The sequence below is a fragment of the Mauremys mutica genome, chromosome 6 (assembly GCF_020497125.1).
Source record: "Mauremys mutica isolate MM-2020 ecotype Southern chromosome 6, ASM2049712v1, whole genome shotgun sequence".
Lineage (NCBI taxonomy): Eukaryota > Metazoa > Chordata > Testudines > Geoemydidae > Mauremys > Mauremys mutica.
Genome location: NC_059077.1, coordinates 50,192,714 through 50,214,237, shown reverse-complemented (window position 1 = coordinate 50,214,237; position 21,524 = coordinate 50,192,714). Strand labels below are relative to the sequence as shown.

At 43.1% G+C, this 21,524-nt stretch overlaps 1 protein-coding gene across 1 annotated transcript in view; it reads right to left on the bottom strand.

The window, feature by feature from the left end:
* Nucleotides 1-21,246, bottom strand: part of VCAN (versican) — a 146,941-nt gene extending 125,695 nt beyond the window's left edge. Inside the window, exons 1-3 of the mRNA XM_045021736.1 lie at nucleotides 21,026-21,246; nucleotides 8,735-8,810; nucleotides 654-1,031 (exon numbers count right to left, since the gene is read on the bottom strand). Of these exons, the coding sequence (XP_044877671.1) occupies nucleotides 654-1,031; nucleotides 8,735-8,804 (448 nt within the window). The 5' untranslated portion in view covers nucleotides 8,805-8,810; nucleotides 21,026-21,246. The remainder of the gene's footprint in view (nucleotides 1-653; nucleotides 1,032-8,734; nucleotides 8,811-21,025) is intronic.
* Between the last annotated feature and the right edge of the window lie 278 nt (nucleotides 21,247-21,524).

Below are 21,524 nucleotides of genomic sequence, written 5' to 3'. Positions count from 1 at the left end.
GCCTGACATGACTATCATGGCACATTTTATGGGGAAAACCTGGGAGAAAGTGTCTTCCAACTAAGATTGCATCATGTTTTCAGTATTAGGCAGTGATATAGTGTGTCCTACCATAATTCCAGGGGGTCAAATAAATAGTTCTTTATTGTTATTTATTCCTCACAGAACCAACAATATTCCCAGTGATATACAAACATTTAAAAAGACACTACTCCTACCCAACAAGCTTACAATCTAGTGAAAGCAAAACAGTTCACACACACATTACAGTACATCACAGTCCTGCAGAAAGGTGGTATAGGAATCTTGTAGAGATCATTACTGAAAGGTGATAAAGTAGCAGAATGTCTTGAGGAGGGATTTAAAGGTGGTGAGGCAGACCACTTAGTGAATAAAGGAGGGAGATTGTTCCAAGTGTAAAAGAAAGTATCAAAAAAGCATGAAGAGGAAAGTAAAAGGATACAAAATTGGAGAGAGTCTTGGGAGAAAGAAGGGAAGCAGGAAGAAATGATAGCAGAAAACCAGGAGCATATTTATGAATGGTGCTGAAGCACCTCTAAATGCTTTGACTTTATGGTAATTGTTTGTCCTTTCCATTTTAACTAGATATATGGGATCATTACTATCTACAAATGTATTAAATGAATCCTTACCATCAACAGCCAATGAGATGACATCTTGGGTGTCTTCAATTCCATACATGACATCACAGCGGTACACACCCGCATCGCTTGCACGTAGTTTAACCATAGTCAGTGAAGCATCGCCAATATCCTCCGGGTGGGTTGGAACAGACACTCTGCCTTTGTAGCCTTGTCCTATTTTGATGTTCCCATTTTGGGCCACCAGAACAGTGGTTTCTTTCACATCTTTTCCGGTTTTATCCTGTTCAACCTTTGACCATTTGATTCGAAGAAATTCACTTGTATTGTTGTAGCTGGGGGGTAAGGTAGGCAAGGTTGAAAAGAAGCAAGGTAGGGTTGCTCTTCCAGAAAGGGAGCCCTTTACAGGGGGGCTTTTTTCCACTTTAACTAAAAGAAGAAGGGGAAAAAATCACATTAGTGGGCCAATAAAATAAGAACCAGATCAATTCATTGCAATTTAAGGATTAAAGCTCACATGGGGGCTGAGTTTCATGTCCTTTATGTTGGTGTAAATCAGGACTACCTTCATTGGAGTCACTAGAAGAAACTCAGAGGCAATGTGGTCCGCTAGACTAGGATTTGGAAGCGTTCTATTCTTGACTCTACCTCAGCCTACTTGGGTAACCTTGGGCAAATCACTTTACCTCTCTGAGTCACAGTTTCCTCTTATGAAAAATGGGATTAATGTTACTGCCCCCCTTTGTCAAGTGCTTTGAGATCAACAACTGGAAGAGGTAGATATGGTTGTTATGCAGAGGTAAAACCAGTATGAGAAGAGAATATGACCCATGGCCTTAAACGCATTACAACTCTGAGAACCCACCCATCATTCTATCAAGGGTTAACTCATTTTGATCTGTTAAACAACAGTCTTTCCAGTGAGATTCTCCCAACTATTAGTTCTTTTTTAATTGTTTGCCTCTTTTCCAATCGCAGGCCTTAACGTGTTGTTGAAACCAAATATTGTAGGATGTTCAAGTAAAGGAGGAAATTAAGCACATGGAGGTCCCTTCTTGGCTCAAACTTGTGATTATAGGACTTTTATCATAGTTTTATGACATCTCCAGCTGCAAATACTTTACAGGGAAATGCTTCCACCAGACAATATCCTTAGGGGAAAGTTGGCTACTGTTCACCCAGCTTGCCTACAGCATGTGTCTGGAGAAAGGATTTTTGTTTGCTACCATTACACACCAGCTCTTAATCCTCATTAAGTTATTAGGTATGGTTCAGTAACATCATATATGTATATTTTATCTCTTTCCTTTTCCACTGGCCTGCTCTATAACTCTTTCTCTGAAAGGCTGAAGATAATGATAATTAATTTTAAATGAACTAGGGTTCATAGTTTAGAAAGATAATATCTGCAAACTAATATTGACCACCAAGAGTGTGAGGGAAGAAACAAGTGCTGCCAACACATGGAAACTATCTAGCTGTTCATTATTAGTTGTCAAAAATGACTTCTATGCTTATACTGTAGAAGATTCTAAAGAAAGAAAGATAACACCTGGCTATTTCAAAAACTGCTATGTTGTAAAGCATTTGAATGTTGGTTAAATTATTTTTTTCAAAGAGGCATAGATAGCTCTATACAGCATATACTTTAAATGGTCAAATCTCTCTTTATTAGGTGTTGATATTATGCTCATCATCTTGGTATCTGAGTGTCTCAATATTACAGAAAGGTACTGAGATTTAAACAAGTCACAAACTACAATTAAGGTCTAGAGACCATAGTTCTAACAAGAGTCTATTTGTAAAAACAGGGAAAGACCAAGGCAATTCAGATACAATAGCCAAAAGAGTAAGGAATTGTTAGGGTTACAGGTTGTTGGGTAAAAATCACCAAGGTCCAGGTTCAAATGCTCTTACTCATGTTGAGTATTGCCTTATTGCACAAATATTCCCACTGAAATCAATAGAGCTACCTGGGGAGTCAGGGGCTACTAAACCTAAGCAAGGGTGTCAGAATCTGGCCCATCATGGCATCAATGGATAATAAAGTAAGAGGGCATTATTCTAATCTGAAGTTTTACATTAGGATAAATGCCATTGGGTCTGATTCTCCGCTCCATTACACCAGCTTTGTGCTAATATAACTGCAGTGAATTACATGGCAGTCAAATTGGTGTGAGAGAATGCAAAATCAGGACTCTCGATTTCAATGGCGTTACCACCAGTTTATACAGGTGTGAGATCAAAATCACTCTCAAAATATTTCTTATGATGTCTAGTTGCTTTTTAAACAATGTGTATCTTCATTAAAGAGAATATTTAAAATAATAAATACCTAGTTCTATTTATCCTGCCTGTCAAAATTTTAATAATCTTCAGAGACAGTTGGTGGTGGCTGCAGTGATCTGCAATATCCGCACTGATCCCCGAGGAAATTTTCTCCTTAAAATTGATATTTACATGTTGAGTTGACTGAAAGCTCTTGGCAGCAACCATATCATTATGATATACAGTTTATATCTGTTCTAATCTAGGGCAACATTTTGGAAAGAAAGGAGACCATGTGGCCACAAATACATCCATCTACTTAACAAAGTAAGTATCCCAGAGCACTTTTATAATAAGAGTACTCTCTGTTCTGACTTGCAGGCTAATCAGCCTAAGTCTGTTATTAGATAAAATAGGATTGTTTTTTTTTAAAAAGTTACTTTCCCCATTTGGGAAAAAAATGTTTGGCAATTAAACATGGGTAAGTGATGCTCCTGCACTGTTCCAAAAAACTTTATTTCCTGTGGCAGCCCATGCTAGCTATTCAAGCATGATTTATTGTCCTCTGCTGAAGGCAGCCTTTTCTTCTTTTCTTAACCCTTACGCCCCTTCTGCTGCTTCAGCATTTTCCCTCTGTCTGAAAGCACAGAATGCTCTCTCTTCCCCAGATACTCGGAATGCCACTTTGCAGACCAATCCTTAATAAGTACAGGGCCAGCAAAACAAATGATCACCAAGGACAGCAAAGAACAGGAAGAGGTTCAGTAACTGCCTGTGTGTTTGTCTGAAGCTGAGAGGGGCAGATATTTGCCAGTTTTCCTAGGTCAACAGCTCTCCTAGAGCTAACAACAGAAGGTGCTATGAAACCTGGACACCCATTTTTCCAGCCCCTTTACCCAGCTCCACAGCCATGTGAGACCTAAAAGTGCTAATGTCCTCTTATATGTATTAAAAAGAAACATGGTTTTGAAATCACCAGCCAGGATGGTGATTAATACAAGCATTTTTCTCTTGCTAAATGGTATATAAAAAACTTTTCAGTACAACTGGTTAATGGAGGACACACATGCACACACAGAGAGACTTGAGTCCAAATCACCACAAAGAGCCATACCTTGGAGTCCTTGCTCAAGCAAAATTCCCAGTTAAGTCATTGGGAACTTTATCTGAGTTAGGATGGTGGGATCAAGCCCAAAGAATCACAGTGTAGTCAAGTTATGGGGGCCTCACTAAGTAATCAGTCATAACTGTCAGAGTACTCTCCTTCTGATCTAAATCTAAATTTTAATGACCAGCTTATCACTAACCCTAGAGTGGGTGAATGGGGAAGGAAGGCATAAGAAATCTTCCCACGCATTGTGGCCCACTGCACAGAAATGTCAGTCACGGTCCCCCAGTATTTTGAAGACTCCAGACACTGCTCCTTCCTACTTCCCTAAGGGTGCAAATCATTTCAAAGAGAGATGGAAAGAGGCTGAGCAACGGTTCCATCCCTTCCACATGGAGCTGATCAACTGCTCAGGGGGGAGCAGGTGCACAGTCCAAAGGCATGGAGCATTTATCAGGGAGCTGGGGAAAGGATCATGTTTTAGGATTATACCAGATTGCTCCCCTGCCATGGTGCCCAATGTGAGCCAGTGTCTTACCGTGCAACGTGGCCTCATGTTGCAGCCAGTCCTGATCCTAATAAATGACAAATGACGGTCTGTTTATTTTTCCTCACACAAATTACCTGGGGGGTTCTTCCTTCATTTATTTATCCACACTGATGTACAGGACCATGTTAAGGGCCAAGCCTTGTGGATTTAACTGTGAGTTTCCCTACATTCAGGTGGGTTTCTTGGAGCCCTCTATTACATAAACATGGGGGGTTTGGTGTGAGTATTTAAAAATTGTAGAACAGTTTCATCTCGAATCTGCTGTAATGTTCTACCAGCCAGGTTAGTGTACCCTGTTGCCAGGAAGTTATAAGGATTGTGGGGCTGCATAATTAATTAAAGGGAGGTAGTTTAAAATAGGCAGCTCAGTGAGGCTATAAATTCCATACCGCTACCTCCTGGAGCTCCCTGATAGAATTTCCCCTTTGTGAGCTTCTACCTTGAATAAAGCTGTTTTTCTTTTGACTTTAGCTGGAATTCTGGTTATCTGTTGTTTTGGACCTTGCCTCAGGTCCTCCCAGTTCACAGTTTGGGTTGTAAAAGTCAGCTCATCTTATCTGTGAAGTAGGGCTTGCTCCCTTTCTTTTGAAGTTGGACACAAAATAAAATATTTGCTCCCTGCCTGAGAACAAAGACTCCTTCCCCAGAATGTCTTGTACAATCCTTACTTTTGCAAAAGTTGCAAATCCCTGAAAAGTGAAGTAAGCAGAAAAGGGGCTATTTTAGGGTAAAAAACAACAGCAACACCCATTGGTCTGTATGGGGCAAAGAAGTCTGGATCCAATTGAAAGGAATGTCCTCCAGGAGGAGAAGGTGCTAAGAAGAATGGTCTTGCTGTGTAATTAAGTTTAAGAGGACAGAAACTTTGACAGTGAGTAATCAGACAAAAAATATATTCTCATGGAATCAAAGATCCTATTTATGTTAAGCCAAGTTTACAGGGGAAGAACAATTAAAATTCTTTGTTGAGAGTTCATCAATAGTCTGACTATGCATACTCTCTATAGTCCAGTCTAGTAGCAGCCATAACAAATACCTATGATCTCATGTGCTCTATTAAATCTGATTTCTTTATATACTGAGCCTAAGCAAACTCTGTTCATTAACTCTAAATCTTTTAAGAAGGAAATTCAATACTTAAGAATATAACAATGTTAGATTGTTAAATTAAATTTAAAAAAAAATCAGGACTACCTGCAAGAACATGTATAGAGCTTTGAGAATGGAGGTAATAAATTGAATCCCAACAAAAACTTCACTGTGTTCCTACCATATGGTTTGTGGTCTGAGCTACTACAGTAAAGAGAGGGAGGATGTAAACCAGGCATAGAGTACTGAAGGATCAATTACTTCTCATACTCTGTCAGTAAATCATAGAAAACCAGGCAAATGTATATTCCATCTGCAGACCTGAATATTATAGCACACCCACACGTACATATATATAATATACAGGCACAAATAGATGTTTATTATATATTAGTCACAGACTCAAGAGTCAGACTGCTACTGAGGGGATTTTCTACTCTTTTCAGGTTTATAGGGTCTTCTTGAAATCACACTCATTCGTGACATGACAAATGAATGTTTAAATCGGGTAGGTAAATTCCCACATTTATCACAGTCACTAGTCCAGTTTGTAATCTAACATACTACACCATCAGCTAGTTCAAAAGTGAGTGAATGTCATGCTAGCAACCAATGTAAACTTTGTCCATTAACTTCTGTCATTAATCCTTTATGTGCACTAGAGCAAACAGCACAGGTCCTGTGATGGGGCACTCCTTTGACCCCACAGGCTTATGTGGTACTTCCTGCTGTTCCACTCCCAAAAATATCTTATGGGAATTTAAAGGATCTTAAAGAAAACACACAAGAACCTCTACAATTTACTTTTAAAACAAAAAAAAATGTTTTTGTTTCTACATACAAATTATGTGCTTACCTTGCATATGTGCTAGGTATATATGGATAGGGCCATGTACAAGGATGAGAGAGATGATAAAATGAAAGAAAGACTAGAACAATAATTAATGGTGAATATAAAAGATATTTCATATCTGTAATCTGCTGTGTTACAAATAAAGTTGGAGTTTTGTTGTGGCTATCATGGGAATCTTGGATTTCAGGACTTATACGTTAAAAAAATCCTTATAAATATCCAAACCAAGCCCTTTGGAGACTTTGGCATGGCGGGGGGGCTGGTTATGGGGAAGACATGATGGCAAGCAGTTGACTAAACCACACAGAACCTAGACTGCTGCAAATGTTTAACCTTGAGCTGAGTGACAGATTATTAGAGAACAAAAGCAATGCAGTGACACACAGGACCACATCATTGGATGATCAGTGACAGTTTTTACTCCAAGAGAGATAATGGTTCTTCCCCAGGTATACAGAGAGAATTAAATAGTGAAGAGGCCAGACTGGGTCTGCAAAGTTTGGGTCCAGTGAAGTAACTCCTGCCCTCTAAAATGGCATTGCACACATGAGCTCTATTCCTGACATTTGTTCTAGAATGGAAAATAATGGCTACTTGAGATATAAACCAATCTGTTGACATTTAGATCTTTTGGAAAGTATTTTTCCCATTTCTTTTGCTCTCTTCACAATGGCCATTCTGTGAGGTTTTCTTCGAATTGCTAGGATAAAACTATAGTTCTAAATGAATAAGAGACATAGTATTCATACTGCCTTTCTACGGGTCGGAGACTTTCCATCTGCTTCCACCAAGCCACACGCAGATGATCACCAGCCAGAATCTGGCCCAATATTATTGTCATCTGCTTAACTGGATGCTTAGCAGTGGGTTGCTCATGTACTGTAAATCCCATACTGGAGAATCTCTGAGCCAAATTAAGAAGTATTAAAAGGTGGTATAAATTATACATCAGTAACTTGGTGTGCCTGTGAGTGTGAGTAGAATTGCACAGTATGGGGGCAGGAGGGCACAAAAGTATCAGGAAGAGAAACTAATAGGACTGTATAATGAGGCTTAGAGCTGCTTCGTCTTGTACATTCTTCCTCCTGCTAGTTGCTTTTCCTGCTAAAACCTTACCCTTTTGCCTCTCATCATGTGAATTACACCCCTTTACAGAATATAAATTACCCCCATTCGTGTCACTTTTGAAGTTAGCTTGTTATGCTTAATAGCTTTTAGTTTCACTATAATTTATGCTAGATATTCCTATCTTAATGGAACAATACAACTCACTGGATAAGGACTTCTAAATTCACCACTGGATTCTTTAGCATGTAAACTCACTTTGCAAATCTAAAAACCCCTTCCCATAATGATGTCCCTTGTCTAGCAGCCCTCATATAAACAGTACATTAAATACAACAAGACCCATATCTCTCTCTGGTATGCAGTACTTTCAGTTACATTGCTAAGTAAAACTTGAAAAGAAGGTTGCCATTTACTAACCAAAGAAGTCCCAGCTCTCTAGGGAAAAATCTTAGAAACGTAGTTGTCCGCTCCTGAAAGTCTTTGAATCTATTGTCCCTGAGGACAATTCTAATCTCTCTGGCCTGCTGTGTGTTTAATGAAGGATAGAAAAAAATAAGGGAAGTTTTAAGTAAAAAATAATGGTGCTTCCATCCTGACCTTAGGAAAAATATACTTTATTTTTTATAATGGATGGGCTTATTTAAGCACCACAGCCATTCACTTTTCTCTAGAAAAATCTTTGAACAGTTTTGTAAGAGCCATTGGACAAGCTGGAGAAAAGAATTAGTAAATTTATATGCAAGCATTTCCCAAGAGAGTGAAATCAGCTCAGAAAGCCCCTATAAATAGATGCATTTACCCTTTGCTGCCTTAATAAAATGTACTGTATTCTTGGTCCTGAGAATCATAACTTCATTATTAGAAATATTGAGGGGATAAAAAACCATTTTGCTCTGTCTGGTAATCTGTATTACATAATCCTATGGCACTTTGCATCTTTTTTTTTTTTTTTTTTTTGCATTACTGTAGCATCTAGAGTCCTCAGGGGAGAGTTTGAAATCAAATACACAAGACAAACAAAGCATAGAAAGGGCACACAAAGGGGAGTGACTCACACAAGGTCATTCAGTAGAGCAGACACAGAAATAGAACCAGGTCTCCTGAGTCCCATGATATCAACCTCCCCTCTAGATCATGCTGCTTCTAACAGTCACTAAGGGACAGTTCCAGTCAATGTTTCCACGTCATACACTTACCTTTATGCAGTGCATATGTTACAACTAAGGTACAGCACATCCATAAGACACTTTTTATATTTAATAACATCTTGACCTACAAATAAAGAAAAAATGAGTAAGTCAAAAGTATTCTAGTGTGTACCTATGAAGTGTTGTAGGTCAATACATCAATACCTGTCCTTAGTATTAAAGATGATATACTGTAACAAGGTATTTGTCAGGGGAAATTGATTAAGATTAAGATTCTTTCACATGTAAATCACTGGCGTGAATCTAATCCAGTACAGTAGTGACAGAAAGTCATTACCATCTGGTGGTTGATCCATGGTGTTGATGAAATGAGAACTAGTCCAAATCCAATTCATAGTTGGGGTATACAGTACACAAAAACACTATCATTTAGAAACTTACAAACTGCCATACTGACCAAGGGTCCATTTCATTTCACAAGTTACCATCACAAATAAATTCCGAAGGTGACTGAATGACAGCATCACAGTTCTTTCCAACATTTTGCTGAACACAGGTTCTCTTAGGACTTTCTGCTTGCAACATATATTCCTTGGTGAAATGTCATTGTAAGGACAATGTGGCCCCATCATTACAGATGCATGGTGAATTTTAGTTTTCTGTTTCCAAAGTGTGATTTGGACAATTCAGTGCCTTTGTGTATACTTCCCTCCCCCTTTCTAAGCTATGAGCCCCATCAAAAAACTGAAAAGTTCTCTAAAATACACAGTGTTTCCATAACATTACATTGCCATTTCATGCCAGTTCCTAGTTACATGTGTTGCCTGTATGAATAACATGAAAATCTGAGGTAAGTACACAAGTGAAATTACAATGATTCCTACTAAATGATAGCCACTATCTCTTTATAAATTTCTAGCAGGAGCTTTACATTCCCAGCAAACGGATGGCTAGTGTTACTCTGTTGCATAGGGAAACACATTGTGCAACATTTTCCTAGAGCGTGTGGAGGAGAAAGCCAACTGCTTTCTCATGTAGCAGCCCAAATGCTGCCAAGCACACCCCATCCTTTTATTACCAACTGCACTGGGCTGGGATTACAATGTGATAATATTTATGTTGCAATGTCAGTGTTCACCCACACTGAACCTTGTGTGATAGCATTGACATTGCAACAAAAATGCCATCACACAAGGTTCACATATTTTTGTGGTTAAATCCAAAACAAGAATTATGACCTTAATGGGTTCATTCAACCTGATCCATATCTTCAGTCAGAGTTATCTTAGGGGGTCAAATAGCAGTGCTTGATCTAAATCAGTTCACAGGGATATGGCTAGTCCATACGGTTTTACTTGGCAGGGGGAGGGAGGGGAGAGAAGATAAGATGATTAATTCTAAAAGTCTGGACAGTTATACCATCTCCTAGACCTTCATCTTGAAATAAGTGCACAAGTGAAATGGCTGCATAAGAAAGAGTTGTATATGTCGGAACTGATCATTTGCCCTTTATTATTACAGGGACTAATTTTCAAAGGTGGGTGTCTCCAAAAGTTGTCCATATCCTGCATTTGTATGCACAAATCATTATTTAAAAGAAATGATTCCTCATTATTGTATGTCATCATTGGTAGGCTAGGAGAAAGAATGTGTTTGGTGCCTATGGGGCTGTGCAAAGCAGAGGATGGGTCAAGGATCCCCTGTATCCAGACAGTTTGGGATCCACCATGGCCAAGGAGTGTTTACGGCTGGTGCCTCCTATGGGTACAACTTCTTCAAAGAGGGCATGGAAGTGTTAAGACCAACAAGCTATCCAGCCACAGAGGAGAGCGCATGCTGTGCCCTCCTAAAGGGTTGTGCGATGGGTATTTTTCTCCAGACGCTTTAGGAAACAGTGAGCTTCCCTGCAGCACAATATCTCCTAGAGTGCCCCCTGTTGGGTTGTGGCTGCACCTCCACCCTTTATAAAGGTTGTGCCCGTGGCTAAACCGTCAAATAATTTTAACTGAAGAAAACAAGAACAAAGTCTGTACTGACTTTGCACATTTCATTCCCAGGAGGTAGCCCTGGTCTAAGGGAGCAGGACCAGAGGAGTCAGAAAGGAATTCAAAGAGAGGAAGGCCTGGGGAGAGAAATGTGCTGCTTCTCAGCAGTGTTGGTCGTGGATTGCTCCCCACTTCCTAACCCACTATGGTGCACTGAGAGGCTGAGTGAGAGTGAGGGAGCCAGCAGAGGGAGCAGCGAGACAGGGAGAGGGAGAAGTGTTTGCTCAGGGTATATAGCCCCTAAAAGCCTGGAGGAGAAGAGGAAACTTTGCTTAGTGACTGCAAACTCTGCCTGCAGTTGGGTGACACAACATGGTAATTCTGCAGGCCAGGGCTGTGTGCACAGATGCTGGCGTGGGGTCCTGCACACTCCTCACCACAGAAAAGTTCTCTACCCTGAAAAGTTCCCTGCAACAGAGCTGTGTCAGGGCAGGCCAGAGAAGAGACCATGGGACCCACATTTCTGCAGTTCCAGTGGCCCCACCACTTCATACAAAAGATGCAGGGTGCCAATGGCAGCTATTCCATCTGTGGCCTGGCGTGCTGGCTTCCAGGTTCAGGCTGGGATTTCACCTCTCCACCCCACCGCACTTCACCCCATTACTTGGAATTCATGCCAGGGAATGGCTTTCACTCTAATTGTTCAATAGTTACAGAATCATCTCAAAGAAATCTACTGTCAGATATTATTGCTGGCTAGTGATTGAAGGCTACTGGAAATAGCACCAAAAAGAGAAAAGTAAAAGAGAGAGGAAAAAATGGTGAGGAAGGGTAATTGATAAGGGTCCTTGATGGTATCAACATGCCTTGCAGATGAAGGGCAGTACATAGGCATGAATGTTTTGGCATGTTTCATATACAAACTTCTATTTACTACTGCTGAATTTACAGTTGCTACACACGAAGCTTGAATGTTTTTTAAATATTGTATAGTGCCTTTACCATGCCCCACTGACTTTAATATGAAACACCCCCCTAGAACTCCTCACAACTCTGAAAATCTACCTCAAAATACATTAACTTTCAAATATCTTGCCCAAATCTTCTCTAACCTGTAGGATGTACCTAATCAATTTAACAGTGGTTGGTTCTATTTTCTCCAGATTCATGTGTGCAGCTCCCATTGACATTATCTGGGGACACATATATGCAGTGCGGAAACAATATTCTATACTGTAACTGATCCCAGTACAGGGTGTCCCTGTTGTACTCCAGTCTTTACATGCCTGGTAGTATGCTGGGTGTACCACCTGCTGAGTCAAGATCTATAGCTGCTTCAAACTCTCGGCCCTTCAGACCCTAGCCCTCGGTGGGTTCCCTTAAACATTCACAGATTCTAATGAAATAACAAAGGATTCCTTTACTGGGGTGCCAGAAACAGAGGTACAATTACCTTAGGCACAATGGCTTTAAGACCAAAGATCACAACAATTCCTAACTCAGGCCCTATGGGCAGTCCAGTCCAAGGGTAGAAATGAGGCTCCTCAAACCTACTACCAGGGATACTCTCTCCAGCAACAATCACTCACTGACCTTCAGATCCCTCAGCCAGTGTCCAGTACTTTTATCCAGCACCTGAAGTTTCATTCAGACCCATCCACCTCACCTTCTCCTTGCAGGCCCTTTCCAAGCATCTGTCATGGCTCCCGCTGACCTCCCCTCACCAGCCCCTCTCCTAGTCCTTTCGTCACACCTCTTAAGCTGACCAGCCTTCCCTCTCAGGTGTAGTTTGACTTCTATTTTTGGGAGGGCAGCTCCAGTCAGGCCAACAGGGCCATGCATGGTGTGTGTGTGTGTGTAGGGGGGGGGCAAAATTCACACCTGCCCAAGGCTTGCCAGCTCCCACAATGCAGCCACCATTCTCTTGTTCCTGTTCTAAATCAACCTCTGTCTCCCTTCTAAGCCAGACCCCCTCTAACTTGAGTTAGTACATCCCTTCACTGTTACAGTTATGGATTCCTCTGCTGGCTAGATGAGAGGTTAACCAAGGAACATTAACGAGCCAGCAGGTTCATTATAGAACCATGTTTACAGATAGAGGGCGTCTAGACGGGCTGTGTAGTAGCTGACCTGCTGAGAAATAATTCTTCCCAATTCAAGACTGCAGGACTTGGGCATATGTTGTATTTCTATCCTCTGTTGAAAAATGCACGTGACACTTTTCAACTATAAAGAAGCCAAAACACTTGAAAAAACTTAACATCTTAACAAGTGCTACAGACACTACACACAGCCTGAAATGCTGCCTCCTTGGAGATAAAATAGCAGCAATACTCTAACAGCTCATAGCGATGCTACCCTATGTCTGAATATTGGAAGTGAAGAGTACCTTTTAAGAATATTGCAGGAAGAGTCCAGATGAGCAAATATTAGTCAAGTTGGAATTTGGTTAGCACACCTAGGGCCCCATTCTGATCTCACACCAGTTTTAAACCAGTGTATCTGTTGATTTAAGTGGGATTACTCCTGATTTAAAGTGATGTGAGAACTAATCTCTGCTTCCCTCTAAGATTCCAGATCAAGAAAGAGAGGAAAGGCCTCCAGTGTGATACATATCTATCGAGCCAGAGAGATTGATTGTCTTTATCAAAAGGTGTTTGTCACTCCTAGCCATTTCCTCCCAGGTGGCAGTGAAATAATGCTCCTAGGGGCATTCATTCATTGTTTTCTTCAGAAGAAGCCAGGTGTCTGATGCATTGTGATCTGACATGTAACAACTTCCCATTGTAAAAGTTTATAGTGGTTATGTTTGTTGTGAGCAACAAAAGAATGACCAAAAGAATGAAAGAGTGGTTAGCCTCAATTTTTCCTTGACTCACACCTTGCAAAGAAATGGAGCTTAGTGTTAGTAATGGCACAACATAGTTTAGTAATGGCAAAACATAGTTTGTTTTTTTTAAATAGGGATTTGCTGGCTCTTAGGAGACCCCAATCCCAGACCAAAAATCAGTTTGATCCCCCTGTGACATCTAAGAGGTAACATCCTGGGGCTTCCTCATGGTAGCAGGAAAAGGCAGCTCAGGAGCTATGACCTTCTGTGGCCCAGCCCCAGGACCTAACAGGTTCCCCAGGATAGGAGGCTCTTTAGCAAGGAGGGTGAGGGTGGGATGGTCCTACTCCCCATGTCTCTTCTCCACTCCTCTACCTCCCAAAAGCCCTGCTAACTTCAGAGTGATCTTGATTAGATCATATTGGCTCACAATTTTATCCACTGGACTGCCTTTTATTGCCCATCCCCTATTGCCCATGGTTCCTACCATGAGGAACCCTGTAGGGAGCTACCTTTCAGCTGTCACAATAGAGAGTGGGGTTTATTCCTGGTTTGGAGTCAGGATTTCTTGGGAATCTAATCACACACCCCCACACTGACTCTTCAAAATTTATTGCCAACCCCAGAAGTTCAAAAATCATGTCAGACCCTAAAAAATCACGAGTTTGGCTCCAAAATCACAAGCCTTTTTTTTTTTTTAAAAAAGATCCTCATGATTTTTGGTCTGCCTTTTGATTTGTAAACTCCCCCTGCCCATCATGTGGAAGAGTATATGTGTGTGTGTCTGTGTGTGTATTATTACAGTGTTGCCAACTCCCCACAAAAGTATTAAGTAAGTTGTTTCTGACCTCTGCTGCAGGAGTTTTCCTGGCTGACTGAAGGTGCAAAGCTTCCAGCTTCTCCCCACATTCCAACACTCGAATTAATTAGTTATAGGGCCCGTGCAGCTGCGTATTTGCCTGCATCCCTGACCTCTGCCCCCTCTGCAGACCCCACAGCCCCATATCTGCTCCTCACCCCTCAGGACATCTCTGCTTCTTTTGCAGCTTCAGGGGTTCTTCCTTCTCTCTGCCCTGCTCCACCACACAGCTTGGGGTCAGCCACCATGGGGTTGTCTTCTCTGCCTTCCCAGGCCAGGGGGTGAGACAGCTCTGGGAGTTTTTCACCCTACAATCCTTTCCCAGGTCTGGTGTTCCTGGGAGGAGCAGAGAGTAACTAACCCATTTTTCACAAGAGGGTGCAGAGCCACCAGGAATGTTGGACTATTTCTGCTTCCTCTTCACCTCCCCCAAACTTCTCTCTGTTCCTGGGGAGGGAAAACGGGGGTAAGAGCTCTGCCTAACTCCTGCAAAAGACTGGCTGTTCTTTCCTAGGACACAAGGAAATGGGGAAGGAAGTCAATCAAAGGGGGTTTTCCCCAGAAGTGCTAAAATTCCGAGGAAGCTGGAGATTCTCAGGTCCTAATGAAATAGGCTCTAGCTGGGGTCCAAATAGCCTCATGATGAAATTGCAAGAGTTGACAGCAGTGCATGCTTTTTGTAATTTGGCCCTTATTGTGCAATTACCCTCCGGGGCCACATTTTTCTTTTAATAAAGTGAGGCTCAGGGTTACAGCAACACACAGATAGAAAAAAATCTAACCAGCAGCTGCATCCAGCCCTTTATAGGATCAGGCACCAGAGAAGTGAGTTAAGGCCACTCTTCCTATGGCTAAAGGGAACAAAGGGCCGCTGCACACCGCAGAGACCAACTCCCCAGTGCTGCATATGCAAACTAGAAAAGCCCCATCCCAGGCATAACATATGTGCTGCCTCCAGCCCTCAGCAGGACTGGGCACCAGCTGAGCCCTGCACTTCCATGTTATGGCTGGAACTTTCACAACTGTTAGCCTCCCAATCTACAAGCAGTCATTATTTCATGTGCCCCTTTCTTTTACTTAATCTTGTCTTTCACCCTTTCATACCATCTGACTGACTGTTAATTGCTGACACTTATTAACTTTGCCATAAGTACCATTTAATTAACTTTGCCAGTTTCTCCACATTACTTGCATATGATTAATTGCTCCATTGCTGCCACTTGGTTAACTTGGCCTTTGTTTAATTCATCACTCATTATCACTTGCACTGTTATGTCCATAAGTAGATTACAAACTCTTAACTAGAGTGCCTGCTCCAGTACCTTTCCTCCACTAACAGCCCCAGAGGGAATTCCTCTGGGCCACATAACTACAGCCCCAAGCAGAGGCTGGAGGCTGAAGGGAAAGTGTCCAGAGCAGGGTGGCAGTTCTGGGCTGCAGAACAATCTTTTGGCAGCTGTGCTGAAGCTGCTGTTAGATCAGTCCCTACGCCACTTTGGTCCTTGAAGCAGCCCAGAATCTGAGAGATGCAAAGGTAGAAGAAAGCCTCCTTTCCACCCACCAAGGGTTGAGATGCGGCACAGACTCTGCCCCCAGTTCTTTTATATGTCTTGCAAAATACTGTGCACATGTAGGTTTAAACTGGAAAACAAGTAAGTGATGGTATTCATCCAAGTTCTGCCCACAAGCCCCTTCATGTTTCATAGTATGTCTCCCATTCTTGGCCCTGTCTTCCTCTACCCTTGCCTCTCTCAGTCTCATTTGTGTGTTGTCCTCTCTTGCATTATTATGGTGAAAAGGAGAAAGTAGGGAAGAGAGAGGAATGGGGGCGGAAGAAAGAGCAATGGGGGAGGAGAAGAGAGAGAAATTGGGGGGGACGGCAGGAGGAAGACCTGGGCCCCTATCACAGGCTGGGAGGAGGAGGGGCAGGGAAGGAGATCCCTGGAGCTACCTTTTCCCATTACACCAAGGAAGGGAGTATTGGCTTGGGGGTGGGGCAAGGGAAACCTTGCAGCTCCCTCCCTGTTGTTGTATAGAGCAGACTCAGCTAGTTAGTCTTATCCAAGGGCTGAATTTGCTGTGTGCAGATTACTGCAATTTAAATACAAACTATGACCCTCACACTCCACAGGCAACAATTCGATTAGGCAAGCAAAAAGGGACTTATCCCCTGGCAATACAAGCAGAAGCTGTACTAAGCTGGTCTCAGCTGGATGCCTCACTTTTTGCATATCATACAGACTTTTCCAGCATCACTGGTTAGGAGCCACTACTAGAGTTGATTGGACTTGTGTTACCTGTTAGGTTCTCAAATACACATGCATATCATATACATTTTAAAGTATCCACTGATGTCTTACACACCACTGTGAGTTTACACAACACACTCCAAAGATTCTAGCATGTCTGCGTCTGGGCTTCTACAAAGGACTTTGTGTTGCTTTTATCTTTTTTTAACGCTGTCATTAGAAATAAGTAAATTATAAAAAGAAATCTGTTCAACCCCCTCCCTGCCATCTGTGCACATTCAGCATAGCAACACGTGTGGCCCTGTTGTTCACCTAACAGCCTCATGTTCCAGTTTGCTATTGTTAGTCCTGGACTTGCATGCTCTGCGCATGAAATTCCCTTGACTTCAATGCACATGTGAATCTGAGGGCAGAATTTGTTCCTGTGTTAAGAATCCTGGAGTCTTGAAGCAGGACTCACAGCCTCTGTGTCCACACTGGGCCAAATTCCCTAATACTGGGCCTCAAATGGGCAGTGCAATCTTCCCTTGGGCTTACTGCCATAAGAACTATCAAAGGGGCTGCTGAGCAGATGAGTAGAGTTACCCCAAGGTTGCCAATTTGGAGCTTCATTGGCCTCCTATCGGGGGAAGCTGTATTAGTCTGTATCCACAAAAACAACAAGGAGTCCGGTGGCACCTTAAAGACTAACAGATTTATTTGGGCATAAGCTTTCATGGGTAAAAAACCCACTTCTTCAGATGCATGGTTTTTTACCCATGAAAGCTTTTGCCCAAATAAATCTGTTAGTCTTTAAGGTGCCACTGGACTCCTTGTTGTTTTTATTGGCCTCCTATGGTCTTTATAGACACAACCTCATTCCTGGCAACCTCATTCCACTCTAGTAGCTCTCCACCTAATATCAGCGTAACCCTGCCCTGGGTGAGCTTGGCCCATTGTTTGTGTTGTGCCTTTGACACATACTAAACATATGTATGGGAAAAGAATTAATGGATCACATTTTGTTTCTGGTTGCATCCTCTTAAATCCAGAGTGACTTCAGTAGGGTCACTCTTGAGATTGACACCTGAGATCACAATCTAGGCCCTGGTGCTGCCAATGAGAACCTGGGCCAATGTCCAGAGCATTGAAACAGGCTGAGTTCAGTGGGTAAAGATCATTCTATTAAGATTCCCTGTGATAGCCACATCTGGCAGGTTAGGATCAAGGTCACATTAATTCTAAACTGCCTCCGCTTGTTTACTTTGTGTCATCGAGCCCTGCTACCGCTGCGTTGTATGCGGCTGAATGAGAAGATACCTGTCGTGCTGTTTTCCCCCCAGTTAAACAAAAGGCACCACCCGGGCAATTTCTCTGCAGTTTCTAGCTTAACGCGTTACCCAAGCGGACAAAGAAACAGCAAAGGATCGAGCTGACTTCAGAGCTCCCCACCCCCAGATGAATTTCCCAGAGTCCACGTGGCTGTAGGGAACAAGTTCTCACCGGCTCACTGCCCATGAGCCCAGTAAGCTCCTAGTTACTTGCAGGCAGCTGCCTTCCCAGCTGAAGGCGCGACAGCCCTCCGATCCCAGATCGCTAAACCGGGGGAGGCGCTGCTGGCATCGGAAAGTGCTCAGGCAAACTGCCCGAGTCCAAGTCCCTTCGGAGCTCAGTGATAGCAGCAGCTGGTAACGCCCATACTGCGCTTTCCTGCGATACCCCCTCTGCCCGCCCAGGGAAGACCCACAACTGCCCTAGAGCGGAATCAAACCCAAACTGAAACCCTCCAGCTCCTGCCTAACACTCCCGTCCTTAGCCTCCGAGCAGCTCCTTCCTCTCCTCATATCGTCCAATGCACGTTTCCAAACCCCAGCCGGGATTAGAGGGGCTCTGAAAACAGACGGAGGTGGGAGAAACGTTATCTCTGAGCCTGGTTTGTTTGCTTTCCCGAGCAGCTCCGTCTGAGCCACGTGGAGGCTCCTCTGGCTCTTGTCATGTCACCGTTAGAAGTTTAGGGTTAATATCTGTTCCGTCTTGAAGCATCCATCAGCTGGGAGAGGCTGGAGTGTCAGCTAAACCAGTATTTAAAGCAGACCTAAGCACTTCCGTAGCAGGAAAGCTTTTCGGAGGAAGAGTTTTGGAGGCGAATCTTAACCTGAAAGTAAACCTCACATTTAAACAAGGCGTCTGCCCTGATAATCAAGAGGAATACTCTACCGTATTTTGGTAATAACACATTGTTTTAATATGCAAAGGGACGATGGAATAACACAAGTCATTGTTGTATGCAGGGGGAAAGTAACCCTGGCCCAATAAATGCCCGGACTGGTGATTATTTACCATTCATTGTTGATAACAAATAAGGAATAATTGGCGTCTGGATGCTGGTTACAAAAATGTGATCTTTGGTATTCCCCGTTTCACCAGTAGGGGGAGCCGAGGGTCTTCTCGAGGCCGGAAGATTCCTAGACATCAGCTCAGGGTTTAGAACCGCTTAAATGCACCGCCCCCACCATGTATCATTGCTCAACAGGAGGACGGAGCCTGTTAGCGATTTTACACAGGAACCAAGCCACTGAAGTCCTGTCCAGCCCATTCATTTATTGGTGGGATGGGGGAGGGGTTTCTGGGCACACAGGCTTTCCTTGCTAGAGAAAATACCCTGCCCCTCTCCCGGAGGTTGTCTCGGCGGCACTGCGTGTTTCATGGGAGGACGGATTGATTTTGGACCAACTCTCTGCTCTAGTTCTCCAGCTTTTATTATTCCCCAAATACCCAGATGAATCCCCCTCGCTTCCCAGACTCAGTAACATGCCGATGTGCTAAGCGAACAGCTGGATTTTCAGAGCAATTACTTCCAGCTATGACATAGGCTTTTCCCTTTCGCTTGTATTGTATTGAAATGACGGTCCCACACCCTGTGACATTTAGAGAAATCTGGGCACGTTCTAATAGGATTGAGTAATAGCCACGGGCGGGCTTGAGGTTTGTAAATTTCTCATTGCTTAGTCCCCTGGATTGTTATGGGTACCTCCTAGCTAAGCCATTCCCCTGGGCTCCCATGCAGCCAAGCGAGGACGTAACCAAGAGAAAGGGAAAGTTCCCTTAATTATTCACTTTGGGTAACAAAATAATAATAATAATAATAATAATAATAATGCGCGGCTCTTTCATTTGCCCTGCAATATGCCTCAGAGAAACGCCACTGGCCCTTACGTTTGGTTTTAAAGTTGTTTCAGATCTGCCAAGTCTTACTCATTTGGTAAGGAAACTCCCTCTTTTGGGAGGAAAAAGCAGTGTTTAAAACATCTCCCTCTTAGGACGGACTGTGCAACGTGTTTCAATGGGACATTTCAAATCTCCCATTCCTCCAAAAAAATCTCCGCGGCTCACTCATTAAAATTGGCTCCGCTCTGATGATGTCTGAAGGCTAGATAAACGATAGATAGACCAGACTGAACGTGACAGGTGGGGTAATGAGAGAGCATGCCCTCGCATCCTTCCTTAATTCCCTTTGTGTGCAAACGTTTTAAACAAGAGCGGTTCAAATGGGGGAAATGGACAAGATCACAACAAATGCTTCTATCTCTATGATTCTCCTTAGCAAAGGAGCTTTTTTTCCCCCGCCATCTAAACTCCCTTAATTCCTTCCATGACGCTCGCTCACTCTCTTTCTAAAACAAAGGGAGAAAAAGGCAGCGTCTTGTGTTCCCGGGGAGCAGAGAAGCTGGCTGCGGGTGTCACAGGAGGTGTTTTGCTCCACTAACCCTGTGATCCTTTCTCTCTCCCCCCTTTTACCAAGAAAATGTGGCTTAGAGAACGCCTGCTTTCTGTCTCCTCTGGAGGGATGCTGTTTAAAGAGACCCCCCAGCCCCTCAGCTTGGGGCTGTCCTGAGAGCAGCTTTCCAGGATCACCAAAAAAGCACTTGGGATATAAGACACTGACCATACACTATTCCACAGGCAATTAAACCTGGTGGCTAGAAAGGCTCCCCAGGCAGGACCTTTCTTCTTGTTCCAATGGTGGTGCTTTGTGTATTTAACACCCCTACAAATAGTTCCTCATTTCTCCCTTCGCTCAGCCTCCTGAGCCCCATTACAAATCAAGGTGCAGCTCTACCTCGCTATCCAGTCAACAACCAATACCAGAGAGTTATTTCACTGTCACCACCCTCAAACTCCTCTATTCCCCAGGTTTCTTTGTTCTACTCTTTTCCCCAGTAAATGTTGTGGGTCACCAGCAAAACCTTTTCATTTTCTACTTGTCCTTAAAAACTTACCCAGAATTTTTAAATTTACCAGATCTTCCGCCACCTTAGCTTTCCAGTTAAACGCTTTGTCTTTGAAGGTACCAACAGCAAACAATAGCTTTAAATATTACACGAGGTGTTTTCTAGCAGCCAAATGTAAAAAGTGCATAAAAAGGAGCATAGTTACCTTAAAAGGTAGTTTATTGCAGAGACTGCAAAAAATCACAACGTAGTGCTAGGACTAGTCCAGAGTTCCCAGTGGCCGCATGAAAGAATAAATCCCCTGGTTAGTGCTGGAAGGAGATGCTGATTCCGGGGTCTCCAGCCCTCCCCACTGATGAGCACCTGATTCCAAGCTGCTGAGTCTGAACTGAGTTCTAGCAAAAGAAGGAGCAAGACAGCTTGCCTGCAAGTTCAAATGCGAGCTCCAACACCCATCATTACTATATCATTGTACCGTCAGAGCTGCAAGAGGAGGGGCCCTAGCTCTGTAAGAGGAGGGTGGACCCACACATGCTCTTGAAGAAGCCCGCAGCAAGAGCAAAGAGCTCAGAACTCTGTAACACAGGAAAGGGGGCAGGAGCAGCTCGTTCCCAGCGCTTCCTTCGCCAGGCACTCCTCAGTCCCTCCTGACAAAGTGCCGGGGGAGGGGGAAGCTGCTTTCTCAGTTCAGCGCCTTACTTTGC